The 25525-nt window shown below is 45.6% G+C and overlaps 1 protein-coding gene across 2 annotated transcripts in view; it reads right to left on the minus strand.

The window, feature by feature from the left end:
- Window positions 1–22816, minus strand: part of LOC143114411 (NACHT, LRR and PYD domains-containing protein 12-like) — a 41724-nt gene extending 18908 nt beyond the window's left edge. Inside the window, exons 1-4 of one of the 2 annotated variants that reach the window (XM_076275993.1) lie at window positions 22705–22816; window positions 8894–9259; window positions 7972–8010; window positions 671–2456 (exon numbers count right to left, since the gene is read on the minus strand). In XM_076275993.1, the coding sequence (XP_076132108.1) occupies window positions 671–2456; window positions 7972–8010; window positions 8894–9158 (2090 nt within the window). In that variant the 5' untranslated portion in view covers window positions 9159–9259; window positions 22705–22816. The remainder of the gene's footprint in view (window positions 1–670; window positions 2457–7971; window positions 8011–8893; window positions 9260–22704) is intronic. The other variant, XM_076275994.1, reaches the window with a different exon arrangement.
- Window positions 22817–25525: the final 2709 nt, after the last annotated feature.

Raw genomic sequence — 25525 nt, forward strand, 5'->3', positions numbered from 1 at the left:
GCTAGCTCTCTGTTTTGTTTGAATATCAACAGAAGTGACGTTACCCCACCATCGCTGATCCAACCTTTAACCCTAAGAGCCCTACTCTATTTTCAGGGCATTCTCACTACCTTTAGTTATATGTATTTATCCTGGTCATTGTGAGTGTCATTCACACATGCTATATATTGTCTATGCTACACATATCTGCCACCATTTCATGTATTACTACTTGCATTGATTTGATTTTGATAATAAGACAAAATGTGTATTATAAAATTCTTGCCTTTTGTTATGTATCTCACCATAGCAAGCTGCCAGCTGGACATGACTTTCATGTGTGTGTAGGCTAGACTGTCCTGAATCTGGCAATATCAGAACAATGGTGGAGGGAGACACAGGCTGAGAAATATGTGGTGTGTCCCTTACAGAAATAAAAGCCATTTTTTATTTAGTGATGAAAAATGACCTTTCTGCGCACATCTGTGACACGAACTGATCTGACCTTAAGAGAGGTAGAGTAGCCTGCTGGCGTAGCCTGACTTCATCAATGCTTGGTTTAAAGGGTTTTCAGTATTATCTTCAGAGAAACTAGATTACATACATAACCAGAACAATCTTATGTGAGGTGGGCAAAGCATGGATTTTTAACAGCATGTGATTTTACCATTGAAATTCATGTCAAACTCACCGAGCCTTTTTGCATGATTTCACAGCTGGTATCAGTCTTCTACGACCTTCTGTAGAGGTTGGGTACGACTTCAAGTCAAACTCAGGCATCACCTCCTTAGACATAAGAAGCACATCAGCCAAGGCCGAGCAGTGGGCTAGTGTGAGCTGTTTCACTGAACCTCTGTCTTTCTTAAGAAAAGCCTGGATTTCATTTTGAACAGAAGAATCTTTCATTTCCAACAGGCAGTGGAATAGATTGATGCACCTCTCGGGGGAGATATTTGGCCTTTGCATCACCTTCAGGTTTTTAATTGTTTTGTCCACACTCTCTGGGTTCCTGTGTATGTGTTTAAGGAGACCAAGCAAAAGTCTCTGATTTGACTCCAGAGAAATGCCATGAAGGAAGCGAACAAACAAGTCAAGGTGTCCATTCTTGCTTTCCAAAGCTTTGTTCACTGCACTCTTCAGCAGTTCATCTACTGAACATGACATGGCCTTTGTTCCAAGAAATTCCTTTATGACTTCCACATTCTTATTCAGAAAGGAGGCAAACACATGAAGTGCAGCAAAAAACTCCTGGATGGTCAGATGCACAAAGCAGTAGATTGTCTCTTCAAAGAACACAGAGTCTTCCTTAAAGATGCCAGTGAACATGCCAGAGTTAAAAGCATCATTCACATCAATGTTACACTCAGCTAGGTCAATTGTATAGAACAAGATACTGTTCTTCTTCAGATGTCTGTAAGCTAGTTCAGCTAATTTCAAAATTGCATCAGAATTGAGAAGACGTAACTTATTCCTCTCATCTTTTCCAGTATACTTTTGATTCATCCTTTGCATCTGAATGAGTAGAAAAAATATGTAAATTTCTGTTATAGTTTTGGGCATATCTTCCTTTAGGGAATTTTCATTTAGCATCTTCTGAAGTACAGTGGCCAAAATGAAACAGAAGACTGGAATGTGGCACATGATGTGAAGAGTCCTTGATGCCTTGATGTGTGAGACAATGTTGTTTGCATGCATTTCATTATCGACATGCTTTCGGAAGTACTGCTCCTTCTGCGCATCAGTGAATCCACGAACTTCAGTATATCGGTCAATGAACTCTAAGGGAATCTGACTGGCCGCTGCAGGTCGAGAAGTTATCCATACAAGAGCAGTGGAGAGGAGCGTGCCTCTAATAATGTTGGTTATCAAAACATCTACTGATGATGCCTTGGTAACAGAGGCCATGATCTCATTGCTGAAATCTAAATTAATTCTGCTCTCATCCAGACCATCAAAGATGATCACTACTTTCTTCTCATCATAAACACTTGTATGACCATCTAACTGTTTAAGCTCAGAGTTGAACACACACAGGAGCTTGTGTAAACTATATTCAGTCTTTAGCAAATTCAGCTCCCGGAAAGATAACATAAACATAAAGTCTATGTCTTCATTGGCCTCTCCTTCAGCCCAGTCTAGGATGAACTTTTGGACTGAGACTGTTTTTCCAATTCCAGCAATACCCATCATTAAAATGGTTCTGATATTAGTTTGCCGTTCAGGTAAGGGCTTGAATATGTCATTGCAACTGATGCTTCTTTCTTCTGTGGTTTGTGCTCTGGATGCTGTCTCTACCTGCAAAATCTCATGGTCATTATTCATTTCTTCAGTCTTTCCATCTGTAATGTAGAGCTCCGTATGGATCTTTTTGACTAGGATTTCATTCCCGCTCTTCCCCATGCCTTTAGATATGCACTGAACCTTCTTCTTCATCTTGAGCTTGTGACTTGTGAGGATGGGCTGTAGATCAGGCTGGACTGCATGGAGAAAAAGAATCCGGACATTATATCAACCAGTGGCTGTTACAAAGGCTGGTAAAAAGGCAAAGAAAAATGCAACAAATGACATTGATAGTGAACAAAAAATTACAGCTAAATTATTAGCGGAAAGTTACATATTTCCGCCTGTGCCCTATTTTTGCCCTTTTACGTGTACCGTATTTTCTGGACTACAAGTCACACTTTTTTTATAGTTTCCTGCAACTTATAGTCAGGTGCGACTTATATATCAAAATATATATAATTGAATATGTTTTTAAACGATAGTCAGTATAAATTGACATGAACCCTCTCTAGGCTTGTGGAATGAGATCGGGAACTTGGTGAACTTGCGACAAGTCAGAAATTTTTTCGTACTTAAAACCAAAAGTTAGAGGGGGTTTGGGGATGTCACCCCCGGGAAAATGTATTTCAGACAACGCCCCCTCCCAGCCTTCCCCGATTTCCTCAGTGAGGTGCAGCGTTCATGGGGAAAACCCTACTCTGGGCGGTCACCTGTCCAGGGCTTCGGGCCCTTCTCTGTCCTACGCGGGGCAGAGCAAGGGCTGTTTCACCTGCCTGAAGTGGAGGAGGCACTGGTTGCCTACCTCGCCCCTCATGGAGCATTATCGGCTCGTGGCCCACCCACTCTGCTGTCTAAGCCGTGCAGAGTCACTGCTGCCAGGTGTCCAAGGCTTATGCCTGTGTGGGGCAGGCATGTCGTGCCCTCAACACTGCAACCTTCCTCCAGGTCTATGCTGGTGAAAGCATGAGGTTGGCAGCGGAGGAGGAAGAAGCCCCGACCCCACTCCCTGAAAAGAGGAAAGCGCTGGACCTGGCCTTGTGAGCCTCAAAGTGTGCAGCCCTGGCACAGGGCAGGGCGATGGGCCACTTGGTAGTGCTGGCGCGCCATCTGTGGCTGACACTGTCCCAGCTGCCTGACAGGGAAAAGATTGCACCCCTCCGGATTGTTCCGACCAACGATGGAGAATATGAAGGAGCGCTTTGAGGCGACACAGAAGAGCACCGCAGCGCTCAAAACTTTCCTGCCCCGCCCCGACCCCCGCTCACTCCGATGGCTGTACATGGACAGAAACAGAGGCGCAGGTAGGGATGTAACGATTACCGATATGATGGTAAACCGCGATAAAAATGTTGACTATAACAATTACCAAATTTCAAATATCATAATTATCGTGGTTGATTAAACACACGGTTTCCACACCGTGGTAATCTGTCCCAGTTTCATCCGAGCCTGCTTTTGACATACAGTAGGCCTGGTACAATGAAACAAAACTGGTACCCTACTGATTCTGTTGTCTAAATGATGGTTTTAACTGGGATTCAGATTAGGCTACACCTGATTTTAAAAGGCGGAACATTTTCACCACAAAACGTGCTCTGTATCATGTAGCCACTCTGCGTCTTCGCGTCCACATTAAATCCATTCCTCTCATGTTATCAGGAGAGTATAGTAGCCTAAAGTTTTAAATACGAACATTTACTTTGGTCTCACTCATATGGTTGCTACATGCACTGGATTTCCCGGGATTGTTCTCTTTTTTAAGTGACTGTCTCGGATAATTAATAATATTTCCGTTTTTTGGTGAAAATGAACTTCTGATTATAATTTCTGTTAGTTTCAAACGGTTTTGTTCTTGGTTGTGTTTATCGTACATCAAATCCTGAGTAGTCTACGTACACAGACCAGTCCAGGATCACAAATCAAATGTGGCAACCCTACTCATTCACTGGATCCAAATAACAGAAATAGCAAACTCCAAGTCATGGTAGGGTAAGTAAATAAACATGACCAAGGAAAAAATGAAAGGGACACTTTTTGAAACTATTTCAGCTTGTGTAGGCCTATCAGTGCTTTCTGAACATATTTTTAAAAATATCGCGATAATACCGAAAACCATGATAATTTTGGTCACTATAACAATGAGGTTCAATTTTCATACCGTTACATCCCTAGGCGCAGGCAGCGCCCTTAACAGCAGCAGCAGCCTAGATCGGCTGGTCAGCCCCAGAGGAGCAGTTTCCAGTAGCAGCAGCAGAGCAGGCAGCCAAGGCGTGGCTGGAAAAGGAGCCGAGAGCGTTCTGCTTCTCGCTCTGGTCCCCACTGGCCAGCCCCAGGCCAGTTGAAGGTTCTGGCCGTCTTGGGAGGATGGCGAGCCCCCGCGCTAAATGCGCTAGAGGTCCTTCCTCGTTTTTAGTCGGCGTGCCAGTGTGTTCCCCTGGCACGTCTACACAAGCACTTGTTGACATTAACATTTAAAAAAAAAAAAATCAAAAATGATCAACCATAATGACTCGTGGCTCGCCCATCGCCCCTGTGGCGACGGCGGATACCCCAGTCCCTGTCCCGTGTCTGACGAACCACATTGCAGAGTGGCGGAAGTGCACAAGCTCTCAATGGGTTGCCCACACACTGGAGCACGGGTTCAAGATACAGTTCGCCCGCGCCCCACCCGTTTTCATGGATGTCAGGCAGACAGTAGTCTCTCCCTCGCGTGCACTGGCGCTCCGCTGGGAAATCCAAGAGCTGGCGGCGAAACAGGCAATACTTCCCGTGCCACCGAGCCAGTGGATGGAGGGTGCGTACAGTCAGTATTTTTTGGTCCTCAAGAAAGATGGCAGTCTGAATGCATATTTATTAAAAATTCCATTCAAGATGCTGACGCTGCACCGTATTGTTTAGAGCATGCAGCAGGGAGATTGGATGGCCACAATAGACCTGAAAGACGCATATTTCCATTTCGAGGGCAGAGTTTGGGAGTTCTGTCTTACGCTTCGGGCTAGCGTTATCACCCCGCAGCTTCACCAAAGTCAGTCAGGAAGCGTTAGCCCCCCTCAGGAGACGGGGTGCATATTAAATTACCTCGACGACTGGGTTCTGCTGGCAGACTCCAGGGAACTCCTGGAGCTGCACATCGCCAAGACGCTCCACCATCTGCCACCTTATCTGGGTCTGGAACTCAATTCAGGGAGTAACACGTCAGGCAGGTGTCCAAAACTGAATCAGCAGTTGTCATCAGGGTGCTGTGGTCAGCGTGCGTCAATGCCAGCGCCTGCTGGGGTTGCTGGCAGCTGCCTCTCATCAAAGTCCTTTTAGGCAAGTCCCTCCACTCGGCGGCCATATACCAACGTTTTATGGGCACTCATCGGGCACAGTCTTTGGGTCGAACTGCGCGTGCGCAAGGTTTCACGACACCAATCTTGCTCCAGCGGCGAGATCACAACACGATTGGCACGGTGTCTTCACAACACACCATATGATTGACTCAATGTATTCACATGTCGTGAATGCCAAGGAAGGGGTGGGATATGTGTAGACAACGGCCATATTGGCGTGACAAACTAGCCCCATGCATTTCTATGGAGTATTTTTTGAGTGCTGTGTCTCCACATTAGAAAGTCTCTGCTCTCATGCAGTTCCCCTTGCACCCTTTTGCACATGCGAGATCTCAAGCATGGTTTGTAGCATTCCGTGCACACTGAAACTTTTAACAGTGCATCTAGCTAATTGCAGGGCGTCATGTATTGGTGAGGTCAGACAATATGGTGACGGTAGCCTATATCAATCACCAGGGTGGCAATCGCTCCCCGCAGTTATGCCATCTGGCGAAAAAGTTTCTGTTATGGGCGATGTGTCACCTCCTCTCAATCCACGAAGTTCATGTTCCGGGAGAACAGAACAGGGCGGCAGATATGCTATCGAGGGGCCCCCTATCACATCGAGAGTGGCGGCTTTACCCACAGGTGGTGGAGGGGGTGTGGCAGCGCTTTGGGAAAGCTCATGTCAATCTCTTTGGTTCGAGCGAGACGACGCACTGTGTGAAGTGGTTTTCCCTGACCGAGAGCGATGCTCCGCTGGGAGTGGACGCTCTGGCGCACTATTCTATCAACACAGATATTTACATCGATTGTCTGGCGTTATAATTTATTTGCCTCGGGTGTACTGGCGAGTGGGTAAGACTGTTTTTAGTGGCAGGCTAACACATACTGATGACTTGCACTAGCCTAGCACCTGCGAACTCTGCAACTACAAGGACTGGATGAAACGTGTTGAAAATGGTCTTCACTGATAAATATTACACTTGCTAACTTGGAAATGAGGTCATATGTCCAAAATCCTGAACCATCCCTTTAAGGTGTACTTAGCGGCCATATCAGCCTGTCACGTCGGCTGGTCTGGGATGTCGCCTGGGGCCCACCCCCTCGCATCCTGATTTCTCAAGGGTGCACGGCGCCTCAGACCTCCACCGTGGGACCTAGCCCTGATGCCTGAAGCCCCTCTCTAAACAGAGGCTGTCTCCACTGGATCGTGGAGGCCATCGCAGCGGCGTATGGTGGAGCGGGAGCTGTGCCACCAACCAGACTCAGAGCGCACTCCACCAGGGGGTGCTCGGGGAGCAGTAAGGGGTTAGGTGCCTTGCTCAAGGGCACTTCAGCCGTGAATGTGGGCATAGGAGAGCAGTGCTCAACCACTTTCCCCGCCCACATTTTTCCTACTGGTCGGGGATCGAACTGGCAACCCTTCGGTTACAAGCCCGAAGCCCTAACCAGTAGGCCACGGCTGCCCCCGAACGTAGTTACGTAGCCTCAATGGCGCAGCGCGAGGGGAGCCTGGTTGAACTCCAGGGGAATATAACCACGGTTCTCTGAAGGAGAACACAAGGAAATTGGGGACCGCCATCAATTCCGACATGCCCCCACTCCTCTAGTTTCATGCACTTTAGTGTCCTGCACCGACATTCGTCATTGGGGATAGACACCAACCCTCATTCGCTGTGGATCTTTGGCCCAAGACCTCTAGTCTCTCCCCAAATCCCCACTGACCCAATTCACGCTTGGACTTTTCAATACTGTTTCTAAATGTTGGGACTAATGGACACTGAACTCTTGGGGTTATTTTAATAATTAATTGTGAAGTGGTTTACTGTAAAAGGAGCGTCGGAAATCCTGCCTGTCTATGCGCACTGAGGCCATTAATTAAGGGAATGCTGGAGAGTGGAGAAAAACAAGACTAAATGCAAACATGTAATGTGCAATCTAACAACTGTACGCAGGCCTATGGCATATAAAAATAAGACTCGTTATTCTGTGGCTCAATCAATTTCACCTGATCGGCTGTTCTGATCATCTCCAAGGTCGGGGGATATTGTTTAACAGTCTATGTTTAACAGATTTGCCTTCTATGGGCAAAAACTGTTGGTTTATTTTTATTGCTCCCCTTCTGAATAATTAAGAAGGGGAGCAATAAAATAATAAAAAAAGACAATTAAGAATACACAATTCCGACAGTACTAAAATGTGTCGGATTGGCAGCATGTTGGAATAGCGGCATGTCTGACAAAAAGCATGTCGGAGTAGCATCATGTAAGCGTGCAAATTCATCAAAAGGTGTATATTCTAAATGTTTTTACAGAGGGGTTTGTTCATATGATGTCCATGTAATAGCTGTGTGTGTCTGGATTCAAATGTGAAATAGCTGACAGTAGGCTATTACCTTCTCCTTGCTGTGGCATGTGTGTTTCTCCACTTGAAGCTGTCAAAGATGTGGAGAGAGCAAGACCAGGTTGGGGTTAGAGAATGGGAGAAATAAGAGCATGTGTGTGCGTGTGGGGGGGGGGTAGAGAGATGAAAGACAAAGACAAAGGGGGAGTGACACAGAGAAAGTCACAGAGAGGGAAAACTTACAAAGAGAGAATGGATGACAATGATAGTGACTATACACAAATCTTCCCACGTACTGTACACAAACAAGCTCCTTATCAGACATGCTTACATATTAGATTACCATCCAATAGGGTGTTCCTTATTTTGATAGAAAAAATAATACCTGATTTTTGAAGTTATATTTGTTGAAAAAACATTATTTGCAAAGTTTTATGAGTTTTGGAGAATATTTAGAGGTAGCTCAATTGACTTAAAGTTCTGTGAACAGTTTTTCAACCTTCTTTATTTGCTTGTGGCACAGAGGAATTCTAGCCCTATCCCAGAATTCCTCCACTGTTCTAGAAGCAGCTAACCTAACTGTCTCCTTCTGCTGCAAATGACAATGGAGGAAGTAGCTAAGGACCTGCTGTTTCGAAGGCAGCTTTCCACTTCCCCCACCCACATTTTTCCTACTGGTCGGGGACCGAACCCTCAACAAAACATAAGTACTAACCAGGCAACATTCAGAAATTACCTGGCTTTCATTGATAGCATTTATCAAGAATGGAAAAAAACTAGTCATTGAGACTTGATAGAAGAATCAACAGCTAACCATAATTTAATGGTAAAAATGCAACGATTTGGCCATTTATAAGAAATGTCAACCTCTTTGAGCAACCTCTAAATTTTAATTGATTTACATGAAACTTTTTCTGGTTACTTTTCTATGAAAAATAAATAAACTTAGGGGTTCAGACTTCATAAAGTACAACCTTTTAAAATAAGGACCACCCTACTCTCCAAGGTCATGGCCAACAGGTTGTTGTCCATCTTCTTCAAGATGGTCGACACAATCTCCCCAGCTTTCATCATGTACTTCTGCACAATCAAGTCCACAGTGACATCTGTATCTGCCTTCTCCAGCTTTCCCCATGGGATTCCGCTCTGGTCCCGCAGCAGGCCCTTGAACCTCTTAAATTCTGCTCCCGTGAGCTCATCAAGAGTATTCCTCAGCACTTCTTTCAGGTCTGCAGTCATGGTTCGAGTCTAGGTTAATCTGCTACAAACTGGATGCTTGGGGACAGGCCGGGCCAGACTTCAAAACTGCCAAATGTTGGGGTCTTCATATATAGTTCATGCTGAAAACAAAATTTTGTCACATAAAAATATGTTGATTAAAATATATAATTGAATAATTAGGAACACCACACATAACAGTCCGCGGTCCAGGCTTGGAATTTCACCATTTTAGGGGCAAGGCCACTTGGCCTTCAGTTGGGCATATTTGGTGGGGGGCACAAAGGCCACATGTCAGGGCACCAAGGCCAAAGTTAACTATACAGTAGTATGCTATAAAAATGATCAAAGTTGTATTCACTGCAGTAGACCTGCATCACTGTATGAAACATTACAAAAACATAAAACATGACATATTACATATAACTGTAAATCATCTGATCATCTAATATTTTCAGATATCTAGGCTATATTTAACATTTATTTTATATTTGGCCTGTTATGAAATCATGTATTGAACAATTTAAGCACAGCTCAGCTTTAAGAAACTCAAATAGTCTAGATGCATGCTTAGCATTTTGTGATCATTAAGGCTACTTTCACAAACTCTTATAATCAGCTGTCCTCTGATTTACCGATATCTAGGCGACATTTGTAATATTTATTTTGTATTTGGCCCGTTATGAAATAATGTGGAACAATTTAAACACAGTGTAAAACTTAAATCCCAAATTTGGAGACATCCATGTATGTTGAAATTTACTGCAAATTCAAAAAGGGATTAGTCTGGAACGGCTAACTGTACAGGGGACTGCTTTACACTTTTCTGTTCGGTAAGGTCTGCTGTTTATTCTGATATATGGTTTGTCATATGTTAAACGAAGGGTTCGTGAAGTATTCCACCGAGATGAATGAGTAGGGAGATGGACGCAAAACCTTCAGTAGAATTTATGATTAAATTGAATGATATTATTTACTTTTCTCGCGAACCGTTCACCACAGCAATTAGCGGCTTACATCGTTTAAAAGCTGAGAAAAAGCTCTTTCATGTGATACTTGTGATGTCTATGTGATGAGTAGGCTACTTCGCGAGTAGTTCAACTGAGAAGAATGGGTTAATTTGGACGCACTTTCTTTCTTGCGCTGTCACTTTCTCCACTGCGTAATTTGCGCTGTGAATGCTAAGATTATTTTGACAGGCCATAGGCTAAATATATATCGCTATTAGTAGGACGCAAAGCAGAATATTTAAAGAAGGGGCACCAAGGCCACCGTGGCCTGTAAACCTCTGATTTTCAAAGGGGCGTCACGGCCAACGCAAGGGGCTACGACGGCCATGGCCATGTCCATACCATTCCATACAATTCTCTCTTGCTGCAAATGATCGGAAGTGTGAAGCACCGGTCCGGGCATAACTTAATTTCGTAGCTACCTTAATTTCGCAGCTACGTGGACCAGTAGGCTAATTGTTGAGGAGGCCCATAGTTTGAAAAAGCTGCAGATCATAGACAGAGAAAGCATAATGCTCTGAGAACAGTAGCCAGGCCCAAGGGCCTTTCTGAAACAACAAGTGCCTTGGTGCGAGCACCCCACTTTCACTTTGACTCCCAGCATTTCTACATTGTGACAAAAACTGTCAGTCAGACAGTGGATTTTGGTTTACTAAATTAGCATAATGCGGTAACAATTATCATTACAATTCTATCTCAAATCTGCTCACTGCAGTTATAATGCAGACCCAAGCAGCAGCACAGCCTTAGTTGACGCACACTTTGAATTTGATCAGAGCGGCTTTGGTTCTTCACTGACGCTAACTTGATGTGATTGGCCGTTCAATGAAATCAACAGACCCATTTGTGTCTCTCTGTGCGTTATGGCAGATACGTATGGCAAGCCATTTTAACATTTAACCACTACACTATATGTATTACAGATATCTGTAATTCAGTTTTGCCTAGTCGAAACGAACATTTTAGATATCCGCAACTGAATTCTTCCTATCCATAATTGTCATTTCAGATATCCACAAAGGCATTCTTCCTAGGACAAATGACGCCACATTGGCCATTCATTTCTATGGGGTTTATCATTACGGATATCTACAATTCAGTTGCAGATATCCACTATGTAAATTTCGGATATCTGCAATTGAATTGTAGATATCTGTAATTCCAGTTAGAGATATCTACAATTTGATTCTGAATAGTCATAAAGATGTCTTTAATTCACCTCAATTCAAGATATCTACAGCTCCTTTTCAGATCTTGAATTAACTTTTGACTAGGCGAAATTACATTGTGATATCTGTAACTGGAATTATGACTAGTCAAAATGACGTTATCTCAAACTGGAGTTAGGGATAGTCATAATTTCATTGTAGAATGAGTTTTGATTTGAGATATCTGAAATTGGAGATATCTATAACTTTCATTCTGCCTAGTCAAAATGTAATTATAGATATCTGCAATACATATCCAGTCTAGCGGGTAAATGTTAAAATGGCTTGCCATAAAAACTGACTTACATATCTCTATCTGACGTTTCGATTAGTCACAATTACGTTACAGATATCTTGAATGACAATTCCAACTATCCAAAATGTAATTACGAGTCAGAAAGACGTTGTTGATATCTACAGTGTTAATTCCAGATAGTCAAATTTAGCGGTTTGTTAAAATGGCTTGCCATAAATACGGCTCCAACTCTTTAGACCTACGGGAGCGTTAATTTCCATATTTTACTTTTGTTTTAATCTGACAAAAAGTGTGGGGGATAGAATCGTGTTCCAGCAAAAGTGTGTAGTAGAGGTCTTCACTCCCGCGGTAGACCCGCGGGTTCTGACGCAAAAGAGTGCGGCGCTGGGGGTCGTTTCTAGAAAAGTTAGCAACGACGTTGCTCTACCACCATGGTACGACGCAACTTGCGACCAAACAACGACACTGTTACACCTGTTTCCAGAAAGCATCGTACCTGTGTCGCAATTCGCTACCTCCGACGTTCGAACACCATAGTTCCAACAACGTTGTTGATGATGCAGCGATACATATCATTGGTGGAAACAGTGGCAACATGTAATACCCCACCCCCTAGAAATGTTCTGTCACCGCCTATGTCGACATGTTTCTAATCTAAACCGAGTGATTAATGCTGGTATTGTCATTGCCATCAGCCAAAACCTAAACCTATTGCAAGCATATAAAACAGTTAACTTAAGCAGACGATATGAGTCATTAGTTGTGTTAAATATCTATGTGTTGGAAAAAATATATAGCCTGGACAAATATCTGGGTATCCCATAGGTTACCAACTGTCTCGTGGCTTAACGGCAGCGCGTTGGTGCACTGCGCGCTCGGCCGGAGTTCGCATCCTATCTCTTCTTTTCTTTTCATCTCTGAGTAAGAGTAGGCCTACAAGACACAACAATAGGATTTGACCATACATATTTATGTATATAGTTACTCTACATCGAGAGACCATAGGTTCAAGACATCAGTCAAAAACAATTTAATCTATGTGTCACACAGTTCACCTGCAGGTATAGCGAGAAGCAAGAGGACAATCTCACATCATAAGAAAATCCAACCTACAACGTTGGGATAACAAGTCTTCTGCTCTAGCCACTACACCATTTATCACTGCTGTTATAAAAGTCTATGAAGATTATAATACTAAAGCCAAGGCAATACTCGAATTAACATAAATAGCAAGAATGAGCTAAGTAGGGGAGTCAGTGTCTTAATCAAAATTAAGCAACAGGATATATCAATCATTGAGTCACGAGATAAACATCCACTTCGCAATTTTTGTTTAGGCGGTTGTGATTTTTGGTTAGGCGCTCTGGACACCAACAGGAACTACCAAGGAACGACACAAGTGCGACTGCCTAGGGGCAGTAGTTCAAACGACCAAACTTTGCGTCCTTGTTTGCGATTGAGAGTTCGAACTACCCTTTCTAGAAACACCAAATCCAAGAACGATGGAGCGTACTACCAAGGTTGCGACGCAAGTTAGCAAACAACGCTTTCTAGAAACGACCCCCTGGACAACTTTTGAAAGCTCTTTGCGGGAGCGGGCAGGATGAGAGAGGTGCATTCGCGGGTGCGGGACAAACCCGATGATTCACTGCACTCCCGCAAATTAAATATGTGCGTAAAATTAAATATGGAAATGATTAAAGTACTGTTCATAACTATAGTTCAGCTGGATGCTCTGTTAGGCAGCATTAAAATACGGGGTTTAAGCATAACTGACGGATAGCAGGCCTATTGTCGTTTACGTGGGTTCAATTTGTTCCTGCTGCTCATTGTCAAAACTCAAAAATTGAAAGCATGACAGAGGAAGAGGGCACCAAGCCTACTTCAGTTGTTAGCCTACATTCAGAACCAAGAAACTGACATCTGGAGTCTTTCTCATGTGCCTGCTCCTTTCGTGAGACAGAAAGAAAAACTGAATAGGCTATCCCTCCTGCATGCGGGCTTTAGCGGGAGGGAGCGGGACTAAAACGACACATTAATGCGGAAAAATCAGTCCTGCGCAGGCCTCTAGTGTGTAGCCTACGTTATAACACGTTTGCTACTTCCCTGGCTGTGACGTAGGGGGACACCACATTCGCGCTCAGTCCCGAGATGCTCCTCCTCAGTCAGGCAACTTTAGAGGATGTAGCACCTCTATGTCTACCTGTAAGCCTAGAACGTTTCGTTTTCGTTTTCTGCGCATAGTGAAAACGTGTCCTCCTTAACCGTCTCATAAAGAGAGTTCAAAGGATACAAGTTGTATCGTCTAGCATATGTTGAAAAAATGTTTTCGATTTAAAGCTTAGAGACTTGTGTTCATGTTGCCCCGTGATGTTAATGTAGCATGATTAATGGGTGGAGTTCCTTTGTAATTGGCTAGCCAATTGGTTTACCTGGTCACACTATAAAATGATAGGTTGAGTTCGCTTAGGAAAACGCCTGGACTCTTGCCTTTGCCACTTCCCGTTACGCCCCCCTTCTGCCTGGTTGCCGCACCGTCAGTCTTTTGCCTCACTCCTCTGGCGACATATATGGTTTTCTCCACCAACCACACTAGGAAAGACGAATCGCTACAAATTATTGTCTGGCTCCGAGTGGCGAGCTGCTGCCTATTTGGAATCACAGGCCTGCGTTGACAATTACCGCCGCCTGGGCTAGCTCACTGCTGCTTTGCTGTGTGATCGTGTGTCCCCCTGCAAACTGCTCGCTGTTTCCTGCTTCTCGTTAGCGTTGCTTAGGCGCATAAGCTAGCGGCAGTGGCGGGTGCAGACACCTTGACATTTACGGCTGGTTAAAGGTGTTATCGTCGTGTGCTTTGTTGTGGCCATAGCCACTAGTCCCTTTCTGCCTTGATGTGTCTGAATTGTGTGTTTTTGTCTTATATTTCTTTATTTTGATTTATACACTGGTGGGAGGCCACTTAGTTAGCTGCAGATCACCAGTGATCATAGTAGCTGGCCTCAGAATTGTAAATTGTATTTTTGTTTGATTTATGGTTTTTGTGTCTGTCTTTTTCTGTCTGTAGTCATTTTGGTGTGTATATGTATGTGTGTGTGTCGATGTCTATGTGTGCTTGTGTGTGTGCGCTTGTCCGGGTCTAGTGTTAATTCCCGTCTTGTTTCTTCTTAGGAGCTGGGGGCCTAAAAGTGGGGAGGGTAGCTGCTCTCCTGAGGTGGTGGTATCCTCTTCTTGTGTGCTGTGATCACGTGTGCTCGTGGACTGGTATCCCTCTTGCCGTGTGCGTGTGTGTGGGTGGGCACGTGTGAGTGGTTTCCCAGGATCCCTCCTGGCCTATGGTGACCTCTCTCTCCCCGCCGGTAAGCCTCAGCCCCGATATCCTTCCCCTGTATCTGTCAGTTGTTTGTGTGTGGATCTTATTTGTCTTGTGTCATTACTCCTTTGTTACAAATAAACATATTTTTATGGATGGAACCACGTCTCTTTGCCTGCTGAGTAAATGAAATTCCCAGAGTGGCGTAGTCAGGCTAACCGAAAATACCATTCTTGCCACATTTGGCGTAGTCGGCAGGATTTACTCCCTAAGAGCAGAGACGTGTGTTCCAATCCTTGTGTTGTATCCATTATTTTCTTTCGTTGTTCTGGGTGTCTCTGTACAGGATATTCTGATTGAATGTTTATCGTAAGTTTTTTTTTTCTTCAGCAAAGCAGCAGTGGGTTTCATTCGGATAGCTGTGAAATTTAATCTTTGTGCTCCTATTCATTGAGCATTCCCTTGTTTTCTTTAAGGCCTAACTTTCTTATCCATCATGGAGGAGGAATTGCAACAGCTTAGGGATATGGTAGCACAGTTAAAGGCAGATAATGAGAAGTTGCGGCAGGAACGAGTAACTCCTACCGAGCCCAGTGGTACTGCAGGGCCCTCTGGGGTTCCTGTCACTCCTTTGACTGTGCCAGCCCCTGTTAGTGCTAGTCTTTCTGTCCCAGAGAGATTGGTTTTTGTACCTCGCGATAGAAAGTGCCCTATGTTTAATGGCAGGTCAGGTGTTGGTGTAATTGAGTGGGTTGAAGAGGCGCAGGCCTGTATGCGGGCTCGTCACCTCTCTGTCACTGAGCAAGCCTTTTTCCTGTTCGACCACCTAGAAGGGGAGGCTAAGGAGGAGATTAAATATCGTCCAAATTCCGACAAGAGTGACCCTGAGAAGATAATTGCCATCTTAAGGGAATTATATGGGTGCTCTCAGTCATATGTAGCCCTACAAGAGGCTTTCTTTTCTAGGAAACAGCAAGACGGTGAGACTTTGCTAGAGTTTTCTTTGGCCTTGATGAATTTTATGGAGAGAATTAAACAGTGTGCGCCAGAGGGTTTGGTAAATGCTGAGGTGCTGTTACGCGATCAATTTTCAGAGCATGTGGTTGACGGTGCTTTGCGTAGAGAGCTTAAACAGCTGATACGCCGCCAGCCAACCATAACCATGCTGGAAAGAAGAACAGAGGCAATTAGGTGGGAGCGGGAGGGCATGCCAGGTGGTATGAGGGCTCGTAGCCATTCAGTCCCAATGGCATATGGCATCCAATATGGCGTACAGGGAGAGTCTAGGGGGGCTTCTAGCATGGTATCTGAAGGCTCTGAGTTTGCGGAGTTAAAAAATATTTTGATGCGCCAACAGGAGCAGTTGAACCAGCTTGCACAGAGTGTGGCTTCGTTACAGCAGCCCAGACTACCTCCCCGTAGTAATGCCATCATATGCAGAAGGTGTCAGCGGCCTGGCCACTTCGCACGTGAATGCGACGGGGAACGGGTTCCCCCTCGTACTCAGCCTTCTCTCACAGCCCCCTCTAGTGGGATACGACAGTCCTTCCCTCGTCAGCCGGCGGAAAACTAACACCCACCGATCTGCAGAGCCACAGTTCCGGTGGGGGGCCAACTGGCTCAAGTGATTTGTCTGTCAGGTCCAGTTTAATGTCTTCATGCCCGCATTTAGACGTATTAATTGGTGGGGTCCTTGTACCCTGCTTAATAGACACCGGGTCTATGGTGTCTACGATCACGGAAACTTTCTTTGCTACTCATTTTGAGCCATGGGGTGTAGACCGCCTTCGATCTTGCCAATGGCTGCAGCTCCGCGCAGCGAATGGACTTGCCATTCCCTATGTTGGCTATCTTGAACTAGAGGTGGAGCTTTGTGGGAAGTTGATACAGCATTGTGGGGTGCTGGTTGTCAGAGATCCTCCCGGAGGGGTCAGCTCCCATGCTCCAGGAGTTGTGGGAATGAATATTCTGAGTAAATGTTATCATGAACTCTTTGGCCAGCATGGCCCTGCCCTTTTTGATTTGCCTTGTCTATCTCAGGCCCATAGCTCTGTTGTTCAAGCCTTACAGCTGTGTCATCATGCTGACCGGCCACCTGTGAAGTCTGGGAGGGTGAAAGTCCGGGGGAGGCGGGCTTATCGTATCCCGGGGGGCACTATGATGATGGTAGCAGCAACTTGCTCAGAACAGTATTCCCATAACCCTGTTTTATTTGAACCTCCAGATACAGGACTACCTGCTGGCTTGCTGGCTTCCCCTGCCCTGATCAGGGTGATGCGTGGTACTGGTTATATACCAGTAGTCAATGTAAGTTCTGAGGATGTTTTGCTTTACCCTCGTACAGACTTGGGTAGTGTATGTTGCGTACAGGTGGTTAGTCTGCCCGCAAATGTAACAGAGGTTGACACTGCGACTGCAACTATTGCCTCACAAACAGTGGCACCATCCATATTAGATCAGATTGAAGCGCTCAATTTGTCCATCTTGTCTGAGCCAGAACAAATTCAGGTCAGGGCTTTGCTGCAGAGGTTCAGTGGAATCTTTTCCTCTCATGACGGAGACCTGGGCTGCACCAGTCTTCTTTCTCACCACATCCCATTAGTTGATGATGCCCCTGTTCGGCAACGACACAGGCGGATTCCCCCATCGGAATATGAGATGGCTAAGGCCCATATTAACCAGCTGTTGGAGTCACAGATCATTAGGGAGAGCAGCAGCCCTTACGCATCCCCAATAGTCTTGGTGCGCAAGAAGGACGGTAGCCTGCGCATGTGCGTGGACTACCGCCAACTGAACGCCAAGACTCGCAAGGATGCATTCCCCCTCCCCCGCATTGAGGAGTCCCTTGATGCCTTGGCAGGAGCCCGCTGGTTTTCCACAATGGATTTAGCCAGCGGTTATAACCAGGTTCCTGTTGTTGAGGGAGATCGTGCCAAGACAGCCTTTTGTACTCCATTCGGGCTCTTCGAATGGAACCGCATGCCATTTGGGCTTTGTAATGCTCCAGCGACCTTTCAGAGGCTGATGGAGCGGCTTTTTGGCGATCAACAATGTCAAACACTTCTCCTCTACCTCGACGATATAGTCATCTTCTCCTCCTCAGTTGCCCAACACCTGGAACGACTGGAGGTAGTCCTGGGGCGACTGCAGCGAGAGGGACTCAAGGCTAAGTTGGGGAAGTGTGCTTTTTTCAGACAGGAGGTGGGATACCTAGGACATGTCATCTCGAGTCAAGGAGTGGCTACTGATCTCAAAAAGATTGAGGCTGTTGCCAGTTGGCGTTGCCCTACCACTGCTTCAGAGCTGCGCTCCTTCTTGGGCTTTGCCAGCTATTACCGCCGGTTCGTGGAGGGATTTGCAACGTTGGCCGCACCCCTACACGGGCTGGTGGCGATGCTGAGTGGCCCAAAGTCCAAGAGGGGTTCAACCCAGGGTCTTGCATCTGTATGGTCAGAGCAGTGCCAGCGGAGCTTTGATGAATTAAAGCGAAGGCTCACCACTGCCCCGGTCCTTGCTTATGCAGATTTTAGCTTGCCCTTTATTTTAGAGGTGGATGCCAGCCACAGTGGCTTGGGAGCTGTACTTTCCCAAGAGCAGGAGGGAAAGGTGCGTCCTATAGCGTATGCCAGTCGGGGTCTTAGGCCCACTGAGCGCAATATGTCGAATTACAGCTCCATGAAGTTAGAGTTTCTTGCGCTCAAATGGGCCATGACCGAGAAGTTTAGGGAGTACCTGCTGGGACATCGCTGCATGGTTTATACAGACAATAACCCCCTTAGCCACCTGTCTTCTGCAAAGTTGGGAGCGTTGGAGCAGCGTTGGGCTGCCCAGTTGGCCTCTTTTGATTTTGAGGTGAAGTACCGTTCTGGCAGGCATAACCGTAATGCGGACGCTCTTTCCAGACAAAATCCCCCACCCCTTCCTGGCTCCGCAGATTGGGCTTCAGGCATTGCTCTTCCGCCATCACTACAATTAGCAGTAGAGGCACAGCCATTAGCTCAAGTAACCCAAGCAGCAATTACGGCTCTACCTGGGCACAGCGCATCTGAGATGCGGTCCATGCAGGAAGCAGACACCACACTGCAAGAGGTGTTTGTGCACTGGAAACAGAAAGTGCGACCCAGTGCTGAACAGCGTAAACGGATGTCAAAGTCCGCTTTAGTCCTTTTACGCCAGTGGGATCGGCTGGTGGAGAAGGAAGGCATTGTATACCGCCGGGTGTTCCGTACAGATGGTGCAGAGGAGTGCTTTCAGTTGATTTTACCTGCCTGTCTTAAAACTGAGGTATTGACCCAGCTTCATCAGGAGCATGGACATCAGGGCATCGACCGCACCATGGAGTTGATCAGGAAGCGATGCTATTGGCCTGGCATGTCTTCGGACGTGGCTCATTGGTGCCGCGTGTGTGATCGATGCCAGATGGCTAAAGACACTCAACCCGCAACACTGAGTTTTATGGGACATCTGCTGGCCTCTCGGCCGCATGAGGTGCTTGCAATTGATTTTACTGTGTTGGAGCAGTCTCGGTCTGGCTTGGAAAATGTTCTGGTTATTACAGATGTATTCAGTAAATACACACTGGCCATCCCTACCAGGGACCAACGTGCATCAACTGTTGCTCAGGTATTGGTCTGCGAGTGGTTCTATAAGTTTGGGGTTCCGGTTCGTATTCACTCAGATCAGGGGCGGTGCTTTGAGGCATCCCTCATCCAACAGCTTTGTCATCTGTATGGGATCGAGAAGTCACGCACCACTCCTTGCCACCCGGCTGGAAACGGCCAATGCGAGCGTTTTAATCGAACCTTGCACAACCTGCTCCGTACCTTACCTGTGTCACAGAAGAGAGATTGGGTGGCGTGCCTTCCACAGCTACTCTTCTGCTATAACACCACCCCACACCCAGCTACTGGCGAGTCACCATACTTCCTAATGTTTGGCCAAGAGCCACGTCTGCCCATTGATTTTTTGTTGGGAAGGGTGCAAGAGCCAAGGGCTGTTACCATACATGACTGGGTCCTTGAACATCAGGCCAGGCTGCAGGTGGCTTTCGACGGCGCTCGGGACCGTTTGCAGGCGGCAGCCGACCGACGAAAGGAAAACCACGATCGTCATGTCCATGATTCACCACTGGGGGAGGGTCAGCTTGTCTACCTCCGGGATTTTAATGTGAGAGGTCGACATAAAATCCAGGACCTGTGGAGCCCAGTGGTGTATCAGGTCATCAAACCCCCCCCTGCCGGGGGAGTGGTGTACACAATTGCACCCGTGAGTGATCAGAGTAGGGTAAGACGGGTACATCGCAATCTCTTGAAGGCTCGGTTAGGACCAGATCCTATTGTGTGTCCCCTTCAGACTGCCTTATTGGCTGAAGAGATTCTTGCTGCAGGGGAAGATGAGTCAGATGGTGAGCTGGCCCTCTTGGTCCCTGTGTCTGCCCAAAATCCCCAAGAGGGACCTGCACCTATGGTCACCTGCCCTTTTCCTGTTCCCGGGCACAACCCCATCCCCACTGTTGAGGCCCCTGCTGCACCCTCTGTTCCAGTGGAACTGTGCCTGGCAAGTACGAGCATGCCAGTGGTGCCATTACCACCCCCACCAGAGTGCCTTCCTGGTACCAGTGAAATAGCCCAACGTCGCACCACCAGGGCTACAGCTGGCCAACATTCTAATCCTCACCATCTACCACAGGCTGCAAGCCGTGGGGCAAGTGATTCTGTTGGCCCGGTATCTAGTGCAATCTCTGCCATCTTTAGGCCCTGGAATTAAGGCGTAGGGATCTTTGAGTTCCATCATCGGGACGACGATGCAAAAGGGTGGGACAGATTGTAGCATGATTAATGGGTGGAGTTCCTTTGTAATTGGCTAGCCAATTGGTTTACCTGGTCACACTATAAAATGATAGGTTGAGTTCGCTTAGGAAAACGCCTGGACTCTTGCCTTTGCCACTTCCCGTTACGCCCCCCTTCTGCCTGGTTGCCGCACCGTCAGTCTTTTGCCTCACTCCTCTGGCGACATATATGGTTTTCTCCACCAACCACACTAGGAAAGACGAATCGCTACAAATTATTGTCTGGCTCCGAGTGGCGAGCTGCTGCCTATTTGGAATCACAGGCCTGCGTTGACAATTACCGCCGCCTGGGCTAGCTCACTGCTGCTTTGCTGTGTGATCGTGTGTCCCCCTGCAAACTGCTCGCTGTTTCCTGCTTCTCGTTAGCGTTGCTTAGGCGCATAAGCTAGCGGCAGTGGCGGGTGCAGACACCTTGACATTTACGGCTGGTTAAAGGTGTTATCGTCGTGTGCTTTGTTGTGGCCATAGCCACTAGTCCCTTTCTGCCTTGATGTGTCTGAATTGTGTGTTTTTGTCTTATATTTCTTTATTTTGATTTATACACTGGTGGGAGGCCACTTAGTTAGCTGCAGATCACCAGTGATCATAGTAGCTGGCCTCAGAATTGTAAATTGTATTTTTGTTTGATTTATGGTTTTTGTGTCTGTCTTTTTCTGTCTGTAGTCATTTTGGTGTGTATATGTATGTGTGTGTGTCGATGTCTATGTGTGCTTGTGTGTGTGCGCTTGTCCGGGTCTAGTGTTAATTCCCGTCTTGTTTCTTCTTAGGAGCTGGGGGCCTAAAAGTGGGGAGGGTAGCTGCTCTCCTGAGGTGGTGGTATCCTCTTCTTGTGTGCTGTGATCACGTGTGCTCGTGGACTGGTATCCCTCTTGCCGTGTGCGTGTGTGTGGGTGGGCACGTGTGAGTGGTTTCCCAGGATCCCTCCTGGCCTATGGTGACCTCTCTCTCCCCGCCGGTAAGCCTCAGCCCCGATATCCTTCCCCTGTATCTGTCAGTTGTTTGTGTGTGGATCTTATTTGTCTTGTGTCATTACTCCTTTGTTACAAATAAACATATTTTTATGGATGGAACCACGTCTCTTTGCCTGCTGAGTAAACGAACTTGTGTGCCATACTCACCCTGTTAAAATTAAATTAATATTTCTCTGGGTGAAATTCCCAGAGTGGCGTAGTCAGGCTAACCGAAAATACCATTCTTGCCACATTAAGTATCGATTCAGAGGCTCAAAATGAACGTATTTTGAAGACAATGGATGAATAGGCTATGAGCTGGCCTACATGAATGAATTCTTATTTGTACACTAGCCTACGATGCGTGAACAAAACTGGCATCAACTTTTATTTTAAAGTTTGCATGGTAGTTCATGATAATTCCAGCATTGGAACGATTGGAACACAGTGAAAGATAGATATATAGATAAATAGATACTTTATCGATCCCCAGGGGAAATTCAAGAAAGAAAGAAAATTAGACTCAGCGTTGCGCTCAAAACATATCGCGGTGCATCGTTGGTAGGCTGTCTAGATTACTAAACTCTGAGTTCCACAAAATTATCAAATTATCGTAGACTACTTTATGGGATCATTGCATTATTGATTAGATAGCAAAATTACCGTAGCCTTCAACTTTGACAGTCCGACCTTCCTTATTATTCAGCAATGTTACACAATTGTAGAATTCTTCAAATGAGTAGAGAAATATGATATGAGGGTCTCAATTCCCTGTCAAGATCATAATAAGGGCTAGCATACCTTAGCCTACCACAACACCTAGTTTGTGTCTTTTTCTGCACATAGCCTGATCTGAAGTCATGACTAGATTTGGGCCACAGCATTTTGATTGCTCAGACGAGTAGCCTAGCCTACAATCGATAGCCAACCCTGACGCAAACTTTGTCAAACAAGTGTAAAAAAACCGCATCCATTTTAGGCCTACCTTTGTATTTCTCTGTAACACTGCTCATATTTCCAGTCTCGCTACATTCGGCTTTCTTGAGAATAATCAAGGACAGAACACATGCAAACGTTATTGGGAACAACATCCTCTCCTTTTGGATTCCGGTTATTCAGTCCGACGTCACAGGTCCACCAGTTTTAAACCGATTTATTAGGCCTATCAGTGATGTAGATGAAACTTTAGTTCATCTATTCTTTGAATGTAAAAAAACTGAAATGTTTCTTATTGACCTTAATAAGTACATTTTTGATCGTTTAGATATAACTTACTCCCTTAGTATGAAAGATATTTTTTCTATTATGAAAACCATGAAAAGAAATCCCTTGAATATGTAGTAAATTTCTTTATTTTGCAAGCAAAATTTTTCATTCACAAGCAAAAATGGCAAAAATCGCAGCTGTCTTTCCCTTTATTTTCTTTAGAAATGGATACGCTTGTCAATACCTTACAGGTAGTTAGAAACAACTCAAAAAATGATAGGCTGTTGTGTCTTATTAACACAGCACTTACTGTAACAGATAATCTGCTTTCTCTTTACATAATTGATCTTTTCTGTACTTATTGTTTGTGTATGTGTGTTTTTTTTTATTTTATTTATTTATTTTTATTATTGTATTATTATTATTACTGTCCTTTTTGTACTGTCTAATGTATATGTATTGTGTGGAATTGTTCAATAAAGCAATTAAAAAATATATATATGCGCACGCGCATCACGCACTGTGCGTAGGGCATCATCAAGGGTCTTCAGGGGCACCAAAATTCAGCCAATAAATATAAGTAGCTTTACTTCAAACGGCTTTTCATTCTTCTCAACGTTTACAGTGTCAAAATGCAGCAACAGCATGTTACATGCAATGATGATATGGGTCATCTCAATCTCCACTATGCAGCGGATTTCAACGTTATGCTACTCCATTTAATTGGGAATGCATCTTGACTGAGCGCACACGAGAGAGTGGAGGGAGTGGCAGGTTCCAGCTGCCTTGTCATTTGTTGATAATTGTTATCTCCTTTTTGATATAATAAACTTTTGTAAAGGTAATCATAAAGGCAACAAAGACAAGGCTAGGCGACCTCGGAGTTATCCGGATCCCACTACTGATTTATAAACTGCGAGCATGGCCGTATCTACCACCCAGGTCATGTACTCTGTATTTCTTTCTTTAAGTTCCGTGTAATTATAGTCAGTGTTCAAATTATACCGTGAGCTTCGGGGGGTACAGCTATTTCGATTGGGGACGTCACTCTCAATTTTACATAGGCTTACACAGATGATTTCACACTTGTGGTTCACAGTCAATTTTCCTTTGAAATATACCGGTAGATTTATATGACCGTGGCTGGCTGGCCAGAAAGTAATCATAGGCTACTAGCAAGCACACATACCGTACACGTTATGGGAAGGGTTGAATTTGGGTAAACACTGTTTGAAGGTGCGCCCCGTGCGTAAAATTGCGCGCCACAGTCAAGAAATAGTGATGCAAACATGGAAATGCATACAGACCAATAGCACGGAAAATGGCAAACATACAACTTAAAGGAGAATTCCGGTGTGATATTGACCTAAAGTGTGTTGAAACATGATACCGAGTGTGAACGTATGTCTCATAGCTCAACTCGGCTTGTCCCCTGCACTCAGAAATCTGGCGCTAGTTAGCCAATGCTACCAACAGTGTTTCGTTGTGGTGCCTCGGGCATTGGCCTAGCCGTCAAAGTCAAAGTCAAAGTCTGCTTTATTGTCAATTTCTTCACATGTCAAGACATACAAAGAGATCGAAATTGCGTTTCCTACTATCCCACAGTGGAGACAAGACATATTTTACCAATTAGGTCCACAGACAAACATAACATTCAAGTAAACAATATAAAAAGTAAAAATAAGAAGGCACAAACAATGAAGAAATAAGAGCAGCAAAATTTGGTAGAAATTGTGCAATTGTGCATACAGTACACAGTCAATATAATAGTGCAAAAGTCAGGCCAATAAATGGCTGAGGTAGTTTTGTTTGACCTGAGTATGCAAGTGGCATAGTGGTGCAAGTTATGTAAGAGCAGCAGAAGTGTGTTCAGAAGTGTTCAGGACAACAGGACAACAACAACAAGTTGCAAGTGTGCAAGTGTACAAGTGGAGTAGTGCAAGGCAGCCATTGTGGGTCTAAAAGTCCAGGATGTTATGTAGCTGAGGGTGGAGGGGGGAGAGAGTTCAGGATCCTAACAGCCTGGTGTATGAAGCTGTTGGTGAGTCTGGTGGTGCGGGAGCGCAGGCTTCTGTACCTCTTCCCAGAGGGCAGTAGATCAAACAAATTGTGAGCGGGGTGACTTGCATCACTCACAATTGTGGTCGCCTTGCGGGTGAGGTGGGAGGTGTAAATGTCCTTCAGGGAGGGGAGTGAAGCACCAATAATCCTTCCAGCTGTGTTCACTATGCGCTGCAGGGCTTTCCTGTTGTATTCAGTGCAGCTTCCGCCCCACACAGCGATACAGCTGGAGAGGATGCTCTCAATGGTGCCTCGGTAGAATGTGGTCATGATGGCTGGTGGAGCACTTGCTCGCCCGAGTTTCCTCAGGAAGTACAGGCGGCGCTGAGCTTTCTTCGCCAGTGATGCAGTGTTGGTGGTCCAGGAGAGGTCTTCACTGATGTGCACCCCCAGGAATTTGGTGCTGCTCACTCTCTCCACCACAGCACCGTCGATGGTCAGTGGCAGGTGTTGGGTGTGACCTCTCCGGAAGTCAACAACAATCTCCTTGGTCTTGCTGACGTTCAGCAGGAGGTTGTTGTCCCTGCACCACGTGGTCA

The sequence above is a fragment of the Alosa pseudoharengus genome, unplaced genomic scaffold (genome assembly GCF_046254945.1).
Source record: "Alosa pseudoharengus isolate Yale_2024_CS ecotype anadromous, Long Island Sound unplaced genomic scaffold, YU_APseudo_1.1 YU_APseudo_1.1_scf_9, whole genome shotgun sequence".
Lineage (NCBI taxonomy): Eukaryota > Metazoa > Chordata > Actinopteri > Clupeiformes > Clupeidae > Alosa > Alosa pseudoharengus.